This window comes from Acomys minous, assembly GCF_964271855.1.
Source record: "Acomys minous genome assembly, chromosome: 5".
Taxonomy (NCBI): domain Eukaryota; kingdom Metazoa; phylum Chordata; class Mammalia; order Rodentia; family Muridae; genus Acomys; species Acomys minous.
In genome coordinates this window covers 116,409,737-116,428,393 of record NC_140494.1, presented here as the reverse complement: position 1 = coordinate 116,428,393, position 18,657 = coordinate 116,409,737, and the positions used below count along the sequence as shown (strand labels likewise).

The 18,657-nt window shown below is 42.7% G+C and overlaps 1 protein-coding gene across 5 annotated transcripts in view; it reads right to left on the bottom strand.

Moving 5' to 3' along the window:
* Positions 1-463: 463 nt before the first annotated feature.
* The window catches only part of SIN3A (SIN3 transcription regulator family member A), a 58,986-nt gene continuing 40,792 nt past the window's right edge, over positions 464-18,657 (bottom strand). For all 5 annotated transcript variants that reach the window (XM_084782244.1, XM_084782245.1, XM_084782246.1 and 2 more), the window contains 7 exons: positions 17,519-18,092; positions 15,334-15,503; positions 11,389-11,562; positions 7,267-7,359; positions 6,176-6,270; positions 3,325-3,532; positions 464-1,525 (listed from right to left, as the gene is read on the bottom strand). In XM_084782244.1, coding sequence (XP_084638370.1) covers positions 1,295-1,525; positions 3,325-3,532; positions 6,176-6,270; positions 7,267-7,359; positions 11,389-11,562; positions 15,334-15,503; positions 17,519-18,092 — 1,545 coding nt within the window. In that variant the 3' untranslated portion in view covers positions 464-1,294. The remainder of the gene's footprint in view (positions 1,526-3,324; positions 3,533-6,175; positions 6,271-7,266; positions 7,360-11,388; positions 11,563-15,333; positions 15,504-17,518; positions 18,093-18,657) is intronic.

The following is an 18,657-nucleotide window of genomic DNA, read 5'->3' as shown; positions in this document are numbered from 1 at the left end:
AGTGCTACAGGGAACATGTAGAGACCTAAGAACCACTTTTGGGAGTCAGCTCTCTCCTTTCACAATGGGATCCAGAGATCAAACTTATCAGGCTTATGTATGAAGCCATCTTATTGGCCTCAATTTTAATACATGTTAATTTGACTCATCCAAGTACCTATTTAAAGCAAAATCTTATTTATAACCTGGATAAAAAAACTAAAGTAAGTCCCTACTTTAGTATAGCTCTCTGATGAGGACAAGGGACTTGGGGTACTTATTTCCTTAAGAACCAAGCTTTATTTACACTTTAAAAAAAAAAAAAAAAGGAAAAGAAAAGTTGGGGGTGGGGCAAAGTTTTACACAAAAGTACTACAATGGTATCTTCCCTTTGGTAAAAAGTGTAATAAATGTCTTATACATCTGTTTATAGGTACTAAATCTGAAGCCACACAGTACTATGGTACACAAGAAGCTAGAGCAATTATGCTAGCACATCAAAGCATATTTCTTTTAATAAAAAAATTGACAGTATGTACATTATTTACAAAAAAGAAAAACCCAAGTTAAAATTGTGTTTGTGTGTGTGTGTGTGTGTGTGTGTGTGTGTGAGAGAGAGAGAGAGAGAGAGAGAGAAAGGAGGAGGAGGAGGAGGAGAGTGTAAAGCTGGTGGATGGCACTAGGGTAGACTAGTAAAGAAGCAGGTACAAAACAGTCCCATAGGAGCCAAAAAGGAGGACTGACTGGGATTTGTTGAGACTGAGAATCAGAAGAGGGAGGAGGTGGGGAGCAAGGACTCAGAAACCAAATCCACAAGGTTATCAATCCCAAAGCCAAACAGCAGGTCTCAGATAAAATATAACGGGGATCTTAGATGTGCTCAAATTGGGGTGTCGTCAAATCCAGTCTTTTTTTCTCTCTCTCCTTTTTTGGGGGTGGGAAGAGGAGCAGTGACAAAATGCACCTCCATCCATCCGAATGGTGACAGCATCTGGTTGCCCAGGTCATAGAAGTTCTAGTTCGAGCTCTGCTGGTGTGTGCACGCAAGCTGCCTGTTTCTGGGCTTGCATGACGTCAATTCCTGTTGGGTCGGCTAATACCCTTGGGAAAGTGCCAGTTCCAGCTTCCTAAGGTAGCCATCCACATTCCTTGTATGTATTCTGCTTGGTGCCAAGCTGCACTGGTGGCTTGAAAGGCATCTTCCTTGATTCTTCAGTGTGTGAGTACACTTGCACACACACAGACACACACACACAGAGACACACACGCACACACAGACACACACACCTCTGAGCTACCTGCTCTGGCTCTGCAGTTAAGGGGCTTTGAACACTGTGCCATATTTGACACGATACTTATTAATGCTCACGAAGTGCAGAGTCTCTGTGTCACAGGTGGTAGTGCAGGGCACCAGGCCCTCCAGCCCCTCACCCATGAGCCACTTGCTGGTCTCTGCTGCCATTTCACGAGGCACATGCTCCTTGGTCCATTTATCTACCCAGGCCTGGAACCGCTGATGCAGACGCTTGCTTACTCGCTCATGGGACTAAAAGAAAGAAAGAGAGAGAGGATACAATAGGCAAACAAACCCTTCAAATACAAAACTCAGTATTTATCTGATGCCTTCTCTCTGACATGCAGGTGTACATGCAGATAGAACACACACATACACAAAATAATAAATAATCTGTTTGGTTTTTTTGTTTTTTGTTTTTTTCAAGACAGGCTTTCTCTGTGTAGCCTTGCTGTCCTGGACTTAGTTTGTAGACCAGGCTGGCCTCGAAGTCACAGTGATCCACTTGCCTCTGCCTCCTGGGATTACAGGCATGTGCCACTACCATCCAGCATAAATAAATCTTTTAAGAGGCCTGAGAGATGTCTCAGTGGTTCAGAGCACTATCTTGTTCTTCCAGAGGTCCTGAGTTCAATTCCCAACAACCACATGGTGACTCACAACCATCTATACTGGGATCTGATGCCCTCTTCTGGCCTGCAGGTGCAAATGCAGATAGAGCACTCATATATAAAGTAAAAATAAACAGTAAAACTCAGTATTTTTGCTTATGTTTTTAGTTTATGTTTTTATTTGAGACTGAGTCTCATTCTGGCTGGCCCAGAACTCACTATGTAGACTAGACTGGCCTAAAACTCAAGTCTGCCTGCCCCTGTCTCATGAATGCTGAGATTAAAAATATGTCACCATGTGTAATTTTATTACTTTATGTATACAGTGGGCTTTTTTGCTTACATGTGTATGTATGCCATGTATGTGCCTGATATTTGCAGAAGGCATCAGAGGGCACTGGATCCCCTGGAACTGAAGTTGCAGACAGCTATGAGCTGCCATGTGGTTGTTGAGAATTGAACTGAGTCCTATGGAGGAAGAGCCAGTATTCTTAACCACTGAGCCACCTCTCTAGCCCTATACAGTGTTACTTTAATTAAAAGAGGGAGAGGGGGGTGATGCTGGTGGCAAAATAGCTCAATGGGTAAAGGTACCAACACTAAGCCTAATGACCTGTAATCCATCCCCTGAAACCATACTTAGAGAACAGACTGTTGAAACGGAACAGGCTGTCCAGTGACTACCACACTTACACTGTGGCATGCAAGCTCACATAAACACAGGTACACATAAACATAAATGAACATACACACAAATACATGTAAACCAAGGGTCCCAGTAGACTTGAAACAAAATCCAAGCCGTGGCGCACGGAGACTAAGCTAATGAGACCTTGCTTACCCTCACCACTGCGCATCTCCTTTTTCTACAGCTCTCAACTTCAGCCAGCTTTTACTTTTCACTAATATGCCAATTCCTTTCTTCCCAACCTTGCATTTATAACATTTTTGTATATAGAACCCATGCTATCTAACAAATGAGACTGCTCTTGAAAACAGTTCATGCAAGGTTTTTAAGGAAGTAACACCGGGTCCTCACCAGATCCTCTAGGTTAAACTACACCCCACTTCCTACACTGACATCTTTGCCGATACATTCATCCTTCAACACATGACACTTTAAAGTGAAAAGAGAAAAACCAAGAGAAAACCAAGAATGACCCACAAACACTAAAGCACACAGTCCAACGGCCATTCTCCCTTCAGGGGTTCAAAATACATAATGTATGTATGTCTGAGAGCAGGCATTTGGGGACCATGCCAAGAAGACTTTGGGTATAGTGAGAAGTGTTCTGCCACTGAACTATAGATCTCCAGCAAGCAAATACACCTACACAACAACTGTCTGCTCCCCAGACAGGTTTTTATAAGGAAAGGGAACTAACCATGCTGGTTCTATAGGAATGCAGGGAATAGAGAAGCCCAGCCCCCAGCTCTCACCTGATGTGCTCTGAGGAGAGCGGTTCTCCGGTACATGTAGTCCTCCGACTTGATCACATACACCATCTTATAGGAGTTCAACTTGAACCTGCACTCCAGCTTATCCAAGCTCTCTACGTTCTCCATGGTCTTCTTGCTGTTTCCTTCTTTCCCTTCTTTTTCCTGTTGCTCTCGACCCCGCTGACACTTCCGAATACGCCGCAAATTCCTACAAAGCAGGAAGCCCTTGAGGTTGGGAGACCATCGGTGTACAGATCCCCACAGCTCCTATCAAATGTACTTTGCTTATGTGCCTCAAGAACACTTACTACAAATGTGAAGCTGGCTCATGCTACTTTACAGTTCTTTCTTCCACTCTTTCATCCCCCTAACACTAGATAGGAGAGAAAAAAAGTACAGAGGGGAAAGGGGCGACTACTTCCAGCTGATTAGGGGCATCAAGTTCCTTGGGGCAAGTTTGTTTTTTGCTGTCAGGACATCTCATTTCTCCTTTTTGTTGTTTCTTTGTATATGACCAACAACAAGCACCCACCAGTGAGCAACCTACACTATCAGGACTCTAGCATTTATTCTCTATGAAAAGTCCTGAGAATTCCAACTGTCACACACTCACAGAATCTGTCTGAAGCTGGCAAAATCAGGCATATGCTAGCCACAAGGCAAATCAAAGCTGCTCCGACACCTGGGATTAAAATGAAAACATATTCCATAACACTTCTGTGTTTTAAAGAAGCCAAAATTCTCACTACATAACTGTGCAATGGTTTCACTCTATTTACATATAATCAGTCTTGATCACGCTATGTGTTCTCAACTTTTCACTTACTTTCTTTTACACTTCATTACAGCAATGTCTTGTTCTCTTTAACAGCTACAGAGCAACATCCCTATTTATTCCTTCATTGACTCTAAATAGGAGTTCACCTAAACTAGGATGGCCCCTGGTCCCCCCTCCAAAAAAATTGCCTACGTGAGTACCTATTTGTACTGGTCCCTGTAGAAGAGCAATTCTTAAGTCTGAGGACTTAGGACTTTGGTCTGAGTCTCTTAAGATTCTAAAGTCCTAGGTGCAGTATGAAATTAAAACTGTTTTCCTGAGCCGGAAGCAGTGACGCACTCGGGGAGGCAGAGGCTGGCAGTTCTTTGTGAGTTCGAGGTTAGCCTGGTATACAAAGCAAGTCCAGGACAGCAAAGGCTACACAGAGAAACCCTGTCCCAAAAATCCAAAAATGGAAAGAAACAAATATTATTTGCCCCCTTTCACTCAACATTTAGATTGGCAGTGTAAGGTAATCATGATAAGAAGCAGCACAGTATGTCTACCTTGTAATATCAGCACTTAGGCTCAGGATTAGGAGCTAGGGCAAAATAGACCATCTTTAAGAGAGAAGGGGGGAGAAGCCGATCTCGCCTCCCCCACCAAGGTGGACTACATCCTGTCTTATACCCTTCCTGAAACTGGAGGACGAGTGGGTAAATGGCAATGTGTCTGGGGACTACAATCGATACTTAGAAACCTTTGTATTCTTTTCTGACCATGCATGGACACCAAACAAAGCTGGTTTTACTTTTTTAAAAATCAGACATAATAAAATAGTTACATTTTATGTCTTTTTAAAAAGTTGTATTGTTTTCACTTCATATTTCTAAGTGTTTTGTCTGTGCAACATGTATGTACATACATTGCAGTGGAGGCCAGAAGAGGGCATCATATCCCCTGGAATTAGAGTTACAAGTGGGCATGGATTCAGGCTATTATCAGGCATGCAAATCAAACATTTGCTACCACCTGGCCCACTTATTGAATATTTACCATGTTAAAGAATAGGACCTACAATCATCTGAAAAGCCTGAAAACATTCTCTAGAGGTATATACCCAAGTTAGGCTACAATTTCTTCATTTATATTAAAAAGATTTGCAAAATATAAAACAAATGTCACCTTAAACTTTTTTGTTTTAATTTATTTTGCAGTAAGATTATCTGTGGAAACATAGTTTCTTGTAGTATCTTGGTGTTTAATCTATGCACTTAGAGGTAAAGGCAGATAAAGCTCTGTGAATTCCAGGCCTGCCAGGATTATATAGTGAGACCCTCTCTTAAAACGACAAAAGCCAACCAACCAACCAAATCTCAAACTGTAACATGGTAAGATGCCACAGCGTCCATGCACAGCTTGCAGAGTGGACTAGCATCTGCTCACAGTCTGTGAAATGGATCAACGAGGAGGACCTGCCCCTTCCTGTGGTCTCATGGGAACTAAGCCCAGTAATACTTGAACACATTTTTTTAAAAAAGGAATTTAATATAGGGTTCCTCTGTGCAGCCTTAGCTGTCCTTGAATTCACAGAGATCCACTGCCTTTGCCATACCCAGCTGAAAAAGGTGTCCACACGTCAACTTCAACAAAAAGCCTGACATCCAGTGTCTAAAGAGCTTCTCTGGAGGCAGCACTCCAAACACTGGCTTGGAGGAACTTTCGAGTCTCTTGTAGGACTCTACTGGGAGAGGACTCTTGGAAGCTTGTGCCTAGCTCACCCGCATTCTTTCTTTGGCTGATTGTGCTCTGTATTTTCTTGTGCTAACTGCAGTTCTGAGAATGGCTATGTGTTGAGTCCTGCTAGCGAGTCACTGAGCCATGGACACATTCAGATAGGCAGCCAGCTAATGCAGTGAGGACTACAGGTTCTCCAGTGCTCTTGCCCCTGTTTTATAGGGAAGCCAGCAAACACTCTAACCCATCCTCAGCAGACAGAATAGAAGAACAACAGAAAGCCAAGACCCTGAGCTGCCTCGCTGCCCCAGCGGTGCACAGTATGCACTGCCAACTGAGCTAACTCTGCACACTTGCCTTGGGAGAAAGACTGGCTTCTGTGCTAGGTGTTCTCGAAGTTCAGGAGACGTAGTATCAGAACTCATATAGCGCTCCACATAGTCTGACCAACGCTGGGAAGAGAAACAGAGGAAAATCATTAAAAAAAAAAAATCTATACATGGGAGCCTAATCCTGTCACCAAATATCCAAAGACTACAGATGTCAAGAACAAAATAGCGCCCTCGAGACCAAAAGTCTGTCAAATAATAAGGGGTACAGGGCCCTCAGGTTATAGCTCAGGGACAAAGTACTTGCCTTTGAACCCTAGCACTGTAAAACTAGAGTTATGCCCTTTCCCCAAAAGATATGCTTGGTACTTGTTATTGCAATATATATTTAAAATCCGTTAGCCAGCAAGATAGTACATTTGAGATAGTTATCAAAAATGAGTTTGTACAAACTGAAATAGTGTCATTGATAATGTCCACATAAGTATGTGGGATACTGGACTTCTTGCGAAAAGTCAAGTTCTGGCCAACATAAGCCAAAATTTGTATTATCCTTGCAACAGTAATATATTCCTTGAGTTCAAACTTTTTGGGATCATTTAGCCCAATTAAAAAGTAAACATGAGCTGGACACGGAGGCGCACACCTCTAATCCCAGCACTCGAGAAGCAGAGGCAGCAGATCTCTGGGTTTAAGGCCAGCCTGGTCTACAAAAAGAATCCAGGACAGAAAAGGCTACACACAGAAACCCTGTCTTGGCGGGGGAGGGGGTTAGTAAACATGATACTGTATCAAATGATACCACAAAACAAACAAACAAATGCACCTCACTGTTAATCATTTAGGAAAAAACAAAGCCAGTAAAGCTGCAAACCATGTTACTGAGGATGAAAGGGGAGGGCGCTGACCCTAAATAGCCACAGCCACTGGAGCCTCCAAAGCGAGTATGAACAGACATGGTTGGAACGACCTACACTCTAAACACCCTGACCCCTAAGGCAGCCTATAGAGGGGCTGCAGAGATGGCACAGTGGCTAAGAGCACAAAGCCCCAAGGAGCTACAGCCCACCAGAACTCAGGGTGCCCAGCAAGTGCTCTGTGAAGTAGGCTTGTCCATACCTCTGCTTCCACTGGGTCATCTGAGTTCTCCTCTTCTGTATCCAGAAGCTCAATGGTCAGCTGTACCTGGCCTTGACTTTGAATGAACATTAGCTGCAAAAGAGAAGCAGACTGTAAACTAACAAAACAAAATCTCCAGATAGGTATTAAAATTGTAAAACTTTTTTCCAAAGAAGAGGTAAGGCCAGGCATGGTGGCACATGCTTTTAATCCCAGCACTCGGGAAGCAGAGGTAGGCAGATCTCTGTGAGTTCAAGGCCAGCCATAGCTACACAGAGAAACTCTGTCTTGAACCCCCCCAAAAAATTGGGGGGGGGGGGCTGGAGAGATGGCTCAGTGGTTGAGAGCACTGTCTGCACTTCCAAAGGACCTGCGTTCAATTCTCAGCACCCACATGGCAGCTCACACATGTCTCTAACTCCAGTACCAAGGGATCTGACACATTCATACTAATGCATGTTTAAAAAAAACAAAACAAAACAAAACAAAAAAACAAAAAACAAGAAGAGGTAAGAAAGGTATTGAAAAGCTATTGATTTAAAAAGATAAAAGTGAAACTCTGAGATGGCTCAGAGTACAGGCTGCTCTTCCACAGGACTTGGGTTTAACTCTTAGAACCCAAATGGTGGTGACTCACTTTGGGCCTCTGAGGGCATTCTATGCAGGCAGTGCACAAACACACATGAAGATAAAACATCTCTACACATAAAAACAAATCTTTAGGGCTGGAGAGACGGCTCAGAGGTTAAGCGCACTGACTGCTCTTCCTGAGGTCCTAAGTTCAATTCCCAGCAACCACATGGTGGCTTACAACCATCTATAATGTGATCTGATGCCCTCTTCTGGCCTGCAGGTGTACATGAAGACAGTACTGTATACATAATAATAAATAAATAAATCTTAAAAAAATAAATAAAAATAAATAAATCTTTTAATAAAATTACATTAGTAAAAGGTTGCTCAGGTTACATGGCTGACACCCAAGTCCAACTAAGTGTAGCTCTTACTCCCTATCAAAGTGTCTTGTTGAAGCAGGAAAGGACTACAAAGATCCACAACTTGTCAAAATGTGGAGGAAAACTGAACACGGGTGCCTGATCCAACTGACATATCAGCAATGCAGGCTCTATACTTAAGGCTCAGGAAAGTTTAAGGAAGATTCAGAATGATTTCAAGAGCCAGAAGACCATGGCATGTGTTGAGATGGTGTCTTCTAGACATTAAAATGGAAGTCACACCCGTGAAATCTCAACAATAGTTACCTAATCAAGATTTGCATAACGACATCAGCTGGTATCCCAACATGCATGGGGAAATTTTCACAAAGGTCCACCATAAAATGAAGAGCTATAGGTAACAGTCCATGGCTGGTGAGAGAGGGAGAATCTATTTTCTCCACTGACAAGCCCCCATAGGCCATCTCAGGTGGTCAGTCCTAAATACATGTGCCACACCAAATGGACTGTGTGTGTGTGAGAGAGAGAGAGAGAAAATTAAAGAAATGGCCATGGATGAGGCTGAGTGGGAAGGGAACACTGGAGAAATTAGAAAGGGGAGAAGAAAAGGGCGGAAACGATGTAAACATAGTAGTCAATGTATGAAATATTCAAACATAAAAATTGCCCTCTGAGCTCTACATGCCAATGTACTTGTCTGTGCATGTACAACACACACACACACACACACACACACACACAGTCTTTAAAGGGTTCTGCTGAGCAGGGTGTGCTGGCACAACACCTATCGTCCCAGCACACGGAGGCTGATGCGCGAGGACTGTTTCAACAGTATGGCCTCCAAAGTTCCAGACATGGGCTACAACTATTATTATAATAGCACCAATCATATTTTAATTTAACGTCTAGATTCTAGTATTTTGCTAGTAATATTTCTGTGGCTTTAAAAACATTCATTTATAAAAGCAACAAACTGTTAAGTATAGTTACAACCACATTTTATAGAAAACTATCAACAAATCTTTTCTGGAACCATAACTCTCTCTCAATATCACACACACACACATGCAAACAAAATACCCATACACATAAAATAAAAAAATAAAATTCACATGGGAAAAATGAGAGCTTGAAAGTAAATTTGTAGGGCTGGAGAGATGGCTCAGAGGCTAAAAGCACGGGCAGCTCTGCCAAAGGTCCTGAGTTCAATTCCCAGCAACCACATGGTGGCTCACAACCATCTCTAATGAGATCTAGTGCCCCCTTCTGGCCTGCAGGAGTACATGCAGGCAAAACCACATACAAAATAAACAGATCTTCGTTTACACAGGGAGAAACCAGAATCTAGGGTATTGTGAAAGGTCACGTCACCCATCAGGCAGATGCATCAGGCAGAGGCAGAGTGTCAGCTGGCAGCTATGCTTGGAGAAAGGCTGTAAAATCCCAATCTGTTCCCAAAACTTAAAGCCTAGGAAAACTGATACACTGAACTTAAATCTGAGGGAGATAAGCAAAACCGGTAAGAACAATAAAAAAACAAGTTAAATGATATATCTTGGAATTAAATCAACACTTCACCCCACCCCAGGGCTGGCCAGCCCTGCAGAGTGCCATAACAGGCTGTATTTAACTTTTGGGGGAAAGAGGAGACAGGGTTTCCCCATGTACCCTGGTTGTCCTGGAACTTGCTATGTAGACCAGGTTGGACTTGAGCTGACAGAGATCCACCTGCCTCTGCCTCCTGAGCGCTGGGATTAAAGGTGTGTCATTATGGCTGGATTAGGCTGTATTTAATTTTTAAGAATTATAAAATGTCATCTGGCATTCAAAGAAGCTGTAATTTAATTCTACAGTATATTAGGCATGTGGATTTCCAGTTAATTTTTTTATAATTAGATATTATAATGACAAACAATGAAAACTACCTAATATACTCATATTTTAGGCATTTCTTTTACAGGGTCGGGTAAGGTGACAGTCTCATATAAGGAGGGTGACCTTGAACTTTAACCTCTTGAGTGTTGGTTTAAAGAAACGTGATGGGAAAAACTCAGGGCTTCACATATGCTACCCATGTACTCCACAACTAAGCTATATCCCAGTGAAATACAGCCAGAAAAAGTGGTCCTATTTACAATGTAATGCCAGCGCTCTGAAGGCTGAGGAAGGGGGAGCTATAATTTAAGAACAGCCTGTGTTACATAGCTAGACCCTGTCTCATAAGAGCAGAAGAGAGGAGGGAAAAGGGGAACAGCCGCTGCAAAAATGGTATTGATGATTCTAGGTTATGACCCGTAAGCCAGCTCTGTAAAAATGTACATTTTCAAGGGGCCGAAGAGACAGCTCAGATAGGAACATTTGCTGCTCTTGCAAAGGACCCAGCAGACACACAGTGTCTCACAGCCATTTGTGACTTCAGTTCCAGAGGATCCAATGCCTTCTTCTGACCGCAGAGGGACCCAGGCACACACGTGCACGAAAACAATCATACATGTAAAATAAAAATGTACAACCAAAGCCTAGAAATGCTCAGTGTTTATTACTTTAAAAAAAAGTTATTGTTAAATTTTTACCTACACTGTTTTTAACAATGATCATAAATTTTATAAACATTTTTCAAGATTTTTTTTTAAAAGCTGAGAATATAACAAAGCTTGCTTGTTTGTTTTATGTATTTATTTTAATGCAGTAAGATAACTGGGCTCAGTTGGTAAAGTACTGCCAAAGAAACATGGGAACCAGATTTGATCGGCAGAACTCATAGAAAACTCAGGCTCATGGTCACAGAGCTGGAGAGGCAGCTAGCCCACGCAAGAAAAAAAGAAAGGAAGAGGACAGCGGGTAGGGAGGGGTGGAGGCTGGGCAGAATGACACAACCCACAAGGTGCACACCTCTCGATGCTGACCATTGTAAACTGTTTCCAGATTTTCATGTGCACATGTATGCATACACATTCACACCGGTACTGAAAACACACACACACACACACACACACACACACACACACACACACACACACACACACCAGAAACAAGAGACTGTTGCATGAAGAGATGGATGGAACGAATCCAAAGGAAACTATCTATCCAAAGGACACTTAATTTTGGAGATTAACTTCAGACCAGCAGCAGCAGCAAGAGCCATGGTTACGTGAGCAACTCTTACCTTAAAGCAGTTCTCATCGGACATTAGTTGCTCTGCTTTCCGCTGGTACGTGGACTCCAGAAGGTTCCTCGATGTCTGAGTGTTCAGCTGGCCTCCAGTGGCTCCATTATTGTTTTCTGCCAAGTAAAGGTCAGTAACCTGCACACAGACCTCATCGCTGACAATATGCTGCAGCTGGAACAAAGTACAGGCCAGTAAGCCAGGAAGGCAGTCTCTCCTCCAGTCATGCAACTTAAAAACACTTTTTTCTTTTAAAATATAGAGAATTAAACACAATCACTTTCATGGAAAATGGAAAATAATATCAAGTCAGGATCTCCTGCCTTTATTAACACTTCATAAAACTCATACATACTTAACACAAAACCAAGTCTCAGTGGTATAAAGTTTCCTAGCAAAGTAAATACAATGTCATTCTAAGTATTTTTAAAATGTTTGCAGCTAACTGGCTTTGTTTTGTGGCAGATCTAACGCAGTCTAGGCTGGACTCAAACTAAGTGTGTGGCTGAGGATAAGCTTGACCTCCTCATCTTTCTGCCTCTCCACCTGCCACATTTGGGACCATTGGTGGACACCACCACGCCAGCTTCCATGGTTTGTATGCCCCTCCATGTATTTTTTAATTGTTTACAATTTTGTTTTCAGACATATTTCTTATCCAATCTATAGCTACTCTGGAAAACAGAGTGGAATGGGAGGGACACCCTACTGTGAGAAAATTTTGTGTGTTAGATGATAAAATTTATGAGGCTTGAGGTTAAGAGAGGTACCCAATACAAGATCCATATGATTTTTTAAAAGCTGGTATTTGTATTTACGCACATTGGGTGTGAGCCTGTGGTGTATCTGCACTATGTGTTTGGTGGCCACAGAGGCCAGAAGAGAACTCCGGATCCCTAGACTGGAGGTACAGGAGGTTGTGAGCCACCAACGGTGCTAGGAAGAGCAACAGCAAGTGCACCTGAGTCACACTAAACCCAGGGCAATGTAAAGTTACATTCTTGGCCTCGAGTATTAATTTTCTTTCTTTTTTTTGTTTCCCCCAAGACAGGGTTTCTCCATGTAGCCCTTGGCTGTCCTGAACTCGCTTTGTAGACCAGACTGGCCTCAAACCCAAAACAATCTGCCTGCCTCTGCCTCCCCGAGTGCTGGGATTAAAGGCGTGTGCCACCACCGCCCAGGGCATCACAAAGTTTGAAATGAGGGAGAAGAGGGAGCCAGGTCAAACAGTCCACCCAAGATGAGCTCTCGGCACCATGAAGTGAACTCACTCTCCTCACGGCACATACTTTGTTAAAGTAGACTATGTGCCACTGACTCTATTCACATCCTCATCTAAGTATTTACGTGTTGAGTGAGTAACCAGAAACAATGTAGGAATGGGTTTTATAAAGTTTTAAAATTATTTTTTAAAATATTTACTTATTATTTATACAGTATTCTGCCTGCAGGCTAGAAGGCATCTACCATTATAGATGATTATGAGCCACCGTATGGTTGCTGGGAATTGAACTCAGGACCTCTGAATGCACAGTGTTCTTAACCTCTGAGCCATCTCCCCAGCACAAGATTTTTTTTTTTTAAACAGAGGATCTCTTGCATGGAAAAGCTGGGTAATACCAAGGTGGTGAGGTCTCAAGAGGGCTGAGAAGCCAGGTGTGTATGACGAGTGTGCAGGTGCAGAGGGCATGAGACTGGAGAGGTCTAGGTGGAGGGAGGCTTCCTCAGACAGCGCATCAGATGATGACGTCGTATCTGAGATCTGTAGCTAAGACACCTGAGACTCCCATGGAGCCGAAGATGACCTTCAACTTTTGGTCCTCCTACCTTCTTTTCCAAAATGCTGAGATTATAGGTATATGCTGCCACACTCATTTTAAAGAGTGCTGAAGATCCAACCCAGGGCTTCATGTATGCTTGGCAATTAAATTTACCAACTGAGCTAAATAAAGCCCCAGCCTGAAAAAACTAAGACAAATGTATGGCTTGACCTTGAAACTTGTTCAGTCAGAATAAAATGAAAAGACAACCAGACACAGCTCAGTGCAGACTTTAAACTAGAAGCTTGGACATGTCTTAAAACTCATGGATTTGGGTTTTCTGGGGGGAACTTATTTTCCAGTTTTTAAAAATATGTTGTTAGTATTAACAACAAATTCATAGTCAGACTCTTCTAAGTAAATAAATTATCTGTTTAAAAAATAACCTAGGACTTATGAAAAGTTAATTTCATTGGCTTCTTTTAAATATATTGGGCTAGTACTATGGAAGAGTGTTGCTAGCTGTAGTCGAAAGTAAAATTGGAAGCAGTAACATACATGGAGGAAATGGAACTGCTAATTTATATAAACTTAGGTAATTAATAGGGATTTGTCTCTCAAATTAAGAGTTTGGCTCACTATATCCAAGAATGATTTTCATCAGTCACCCCCATAACTCTTATGGGAAGGCCTAGTACCTTTTCAACTTTTAGAGCTATCTTACTAAGAACAGTAAGACCCAAGATTCAGTTACACTCAGCTTTCTTCACCAATCCTGACTAGATTCTGTGGGCACATAGAGCATGGATCCTGCCAAAGCCAAGGAAAAGGCAAGCGTTCTTTGTAAGAGACAATATTTTTCCCAAGAGAACTCTAAGCCTTTCCCTCTACAGTGGTAGTGCAGACTCAGGTTAGGAGTTTGCTTTTTATATTTTTTATTTTTATTTATTTTTTTTTAGCTCTCAGAGTCATGTACCTCAAGACTCTGACCCCCTAGGGGATCAGACCATGAGGAGCAGGAGTCTAACTATGCAGCAGAAAGCCTGTGACAAGCTCCCCGTCAGAAGGGTAACATGCTTAGAGATAACATTGGCTGCGATCTCAGTCCTCAGGGAGTTGTCACAGAAGACAGACTAGTTTAAGGTCAGCCAATGCTAAATAGTGAGATCCTGCCACAAACAACTCCACATATTTAAAATTTCCAAGAACAAAACATAAAAGCAACCACTGCAAGTCTCAGATAAAGGAGGTGGGTGGAGCACTGTAAAGGACTTCTAATACTAAATGAGGCAAATGCAGAGTCATCATCATCTGTGGACAAGGCAGTGTGCCATCTATGTGTTCCTCTCAAAACAGGTAAGAGGTGGACCCATCTATTCTCTGTAGTAGCCGTTGGGACAGGCTCTGAGGAGGCTGCTGCAAGGACACACTCAGAATATCAGAGCCGATTCCAGGACTCGAAAACTCATGCTCTGTTAACAGGAGGAACAGATTTGACTAGCTATTCTCTCTGAGAGGAACACAGACTCATGAAGTGAATAAAATAAAATGTACAAGGTTCAGGAAGTAAAAGAAACAGAGAATTCAGAAAGCTCCCGAAATTTGTCTTAACTCCCCCCCACACACCCCCCCCCAGGACTCGTGTAGTATCCCAGGCTGGCCTAGAATGCAGCTGAGTATGGCCTTGAGTTTCTGATTCTCCTATAAAAGCATTAACAACTTCTGTGGAAAGGACTCTCAAGTAGGTCCAGCTGCCTTCTGGTTGTGCATGAGCTGCAAGGAATCAGTTTCTGTAAAATGCCAGCCAGGCTGGTATGTGCATGGTGGGCTTTTCGGTGCTGCAGCTGCCTTTGGGTTACCCAGGTTCCTTAAGTAGCCCCAATAAACATAATGGTTTGCTAAGTTAGACTTGGTTAGAATCATTTCTTTGGTGTGTTGTCAGCACATCATAAGGGGTAAAGAGATGTTTGTTCACTGTCTCTGTAGGAAAAGCCACACAACAGACCTAACTTTAACTTGGCCCTTTCCACTTCAGAGACATACATCTACAACATCTACAAACATATAAACACTGCTATATGTTTAAGCTGCTTTTCCTTTTCCCACAGAAATCTTGCTTTTTCTTTGTCGCTTTAGGTAAGGACATGTTCCCTTGGCAGCCCTAGCCTCCAGGATGCCGTCTCACCTGTCTGACGATGCTCTGGATTAGTTTGTCCATGGTAAAGGCAATGTAGGCATGAATGGTGAACATCTCTCTCAGTGAATCTTCATACTGTGATGAGTCTATGTTGCCATCAAGCAGGCTCCGCACCATGTCCAGGAAAGCTGGGTAATAGTCTTCTACATCAACATCCACTGAGGAAAGATTAGATAGGTAAGACCTTACTCCACTAAAACAAGACAAGGACAGACAGCAGGAATCCCACCGCTGGCCTATATAGCAACAGATACACAAAACACGTCCAACTAAACCCACTGCAGAGATGAAATCTGATAGGAGGCTATAATCACCAGGATCGTCCATCCAAGAACAAGAAGTGACTGCAACTTCTAACAGTAGCTTTCAACACAACTGACTATGCTAGAGACACTGCGGAGTTCTGTGCCACCTGAAAACAATATCCCAAGAGAAGCCTTCAAGGAGCTGGCTCCTCCCCTTAAACAAAACCATTTCTTGAAGGGAATATTTGCTCGTAAGGCTATTTCAGTGAAAAATAAAGTATAGACAAGAGAAGGCAGGCATAGTTACGGTAGATGCTACCATACTTGGAAAACCCTCGGCTACACAAGTTATTAAAATTAACCTTTATGAACAATGAACTAATCTGAGTGTACCAAAGTCCTTTTGTTTAAAATGGATTTGCAACAGTGTACCCTATAAATTACACCGAATGATTTGTACTTGATGCACACAAAGCACTTCAACCAATAGCTGGAATGACTCTTACTAGAAACTTAGCAACTAGGATGTGCACAGGAATGGGGTCTTCTGAACTTACTTAAATAGTACCCACTGATACAGAGTTCAAAACTAACCTCAACTTGGGTGTTGAGGCACCATGTCTAATTGCCAAGGAGGTTAAGGCAAGAGGCAGGAGGACCATAATATATAAAAAGTACCACAGCAGTGAGCTTTTATAGAAGACCCACTCTCAAATACCAAAGAAATTTCATTTCTAAGACTAGAAATCAAAATAGTGGCACAAGGAGGCTACTAGGTCTTAGCTTTATTGTTTTCTTGGTCTCTTTTTTGATGAAAGTATGGTCATTACAGAAAAATATACAGAGCCATAAAATTCTACTTGTGGGGCAGGGGAGATGGTTCAGTGTATAAGAACACTTGTTCCATAAGCAAGGGGCCCCAGCACCCATGTGAAAACCTAGCTGTTAGCACCTATGACCTCAGCACTGTGAGGGTGGGCAGAGAGAACACCACTAGGATCTGCTAGCCACTGACCTAGCTCCAAGTTCAGTGAGACCCTATCTCCAAGAGCAAGGTACAGAATACTAGCGATACTCCACGCCATCCTCAGCCTCCTGTACATAGGCACATGGGCAGACACAAATTCTTATTTGTGTCCCGTTTGCATATATGTGGTACTTCAATAAAATGCTATCAAATATGTTAATTACAAAAGGAACTCTTCTCATTGATTCCTGGCCACCTATTTGTAAGGCAAACAACGGGAAGCACGCTCCTAAGTAAGACGGGTGGGTCTTACATTGCTGTTTACAACAAGCTACTGGCTTGAGTTTTGTCACAGACAGGCAGCCTTAAAAATATACTAGGATAAAGCAAGAGTCCAAAGCACAGATTTTTAGCCACGAACTATGACTAGCATCCCTCTGCTGTCTCTGGTACAATCAGGTCTCAATTCCTTTAAAGAAAACACTAGCAATGAGCCATGAAGTCCTTTAAGGAGACGCTTGCTAACACATAGCTGAGAAAATTCCTATATGTCATAAACATCAATAACAAGGAATTTTTGTTATAGACTGGGATGAACTAGGGCATTTCTTCTCATCTGAAACATAGCTCATTAACCTAGCCAATGAATTCCCACATCCCATGTGTCCACAGTACCATGGACCCAATACGACCATAAATTGAGTATTATACAAGGTGCTTGTATGCATGTTACCCTAAGCCCTCAAGCAACCCCATAAAACAATAATTACTGCCTCCACTGTATTGGTTCATTCATGGATTCTGGGCTTAAGGAAGGTCACACAGCCAGTTAAGTTGAAGAGGTAGGATCTGAGCCCTTGTTCTGATCTAAGGCCTAAGTGCATCTGCAGGCTTAATGAGGCCTTGGAGCCAGTCATCCACCCCAACATACATTCTGAAAGTTGACGGTCTAAGCACTCACTAGGTTCTTTGAGACGCAGCTGTATGGCAGGGCTATCACTCTTGTCTCGCTTTATGCCTAGCACCTCCCGTTCCCATTCTCTCTCTCTGTTTTCTTCTTCAATTTGCCGCTCAGCTTGGGAACAAATCCGTAGCAGCCTCAAACAGAGAATCTGATGCAGCCGCATAAAGATATACCAGTTGTTATTGACATAGAAGAGGTTATATACTTCATCCATCCCTCTTAACTTCTGAGCTGCTGTGTTACTAAATAACAACTTAGACTTAGGGGGACTGCCTCCAACACCGTTGTGTTTCTTAGGTGCCCCTGTGGCTTCATCCACATCCATTTCTTCCTCCTCCTCTTCTTCCACATCTGAGAGGTCACCTCTCTGAGCAAACAGCAGGTCAGGAATGAAATGATGCATGATCTGCTTGATTTTGTACTTGTCCTCCTTTTGAATGCCCGTTTGCCTCTTCACATGATGGATAATCAGAGCAGCAGCATCTTCTAGTATCTGTTTGTCTTCATAGGCCAGCGAGAGGTGTGGGCCGACAGGTACACCAGCATTCTCCTCTGTGGCCTGCTCTTGCCTCTGAAGGAACAGACACAAAAGCATTGTGTGGCATATAGAGCAATAATAAACCTACATGACTACACCAGTAATGCTGGGCAGTAGTTTAATCCCAGCATGCACGCACGCACGCACGCACGCACGCACGCACGCACGCACTCACTCACTCACTCACTCACTCACTCACTCACGAGGCAGATATATGTCAGAGTTTGAGGCCAGCCTGGTCCACAGAGCAAGTTCCAGTACAGCCAGAGCTAGACAGAGAAACCCTGCCTCAAAAAACAAACCAACAAACCAAAAAACTACATTAGTAGCACATTTTATCATTAATCATAATGAAAATTAGGCACAGTAGCATCCATCTATAGTTCCAACATTTGGGAGGCTAAGCCAGGAAAGGGTGCAAGATCTAGGCCAATTTGGGCTAGTGAGGTCCTATCTCAAAAGAAACAGAGACATGACAGTGGCTACCCAAACTGAAATACAGGAATTAACCCCAACAATAATGTCTCTCTTCCAAATATTCATAGGTACAATGAACACATTACCTTGATATAAACATTAGTACCTTCTAGATATTGAG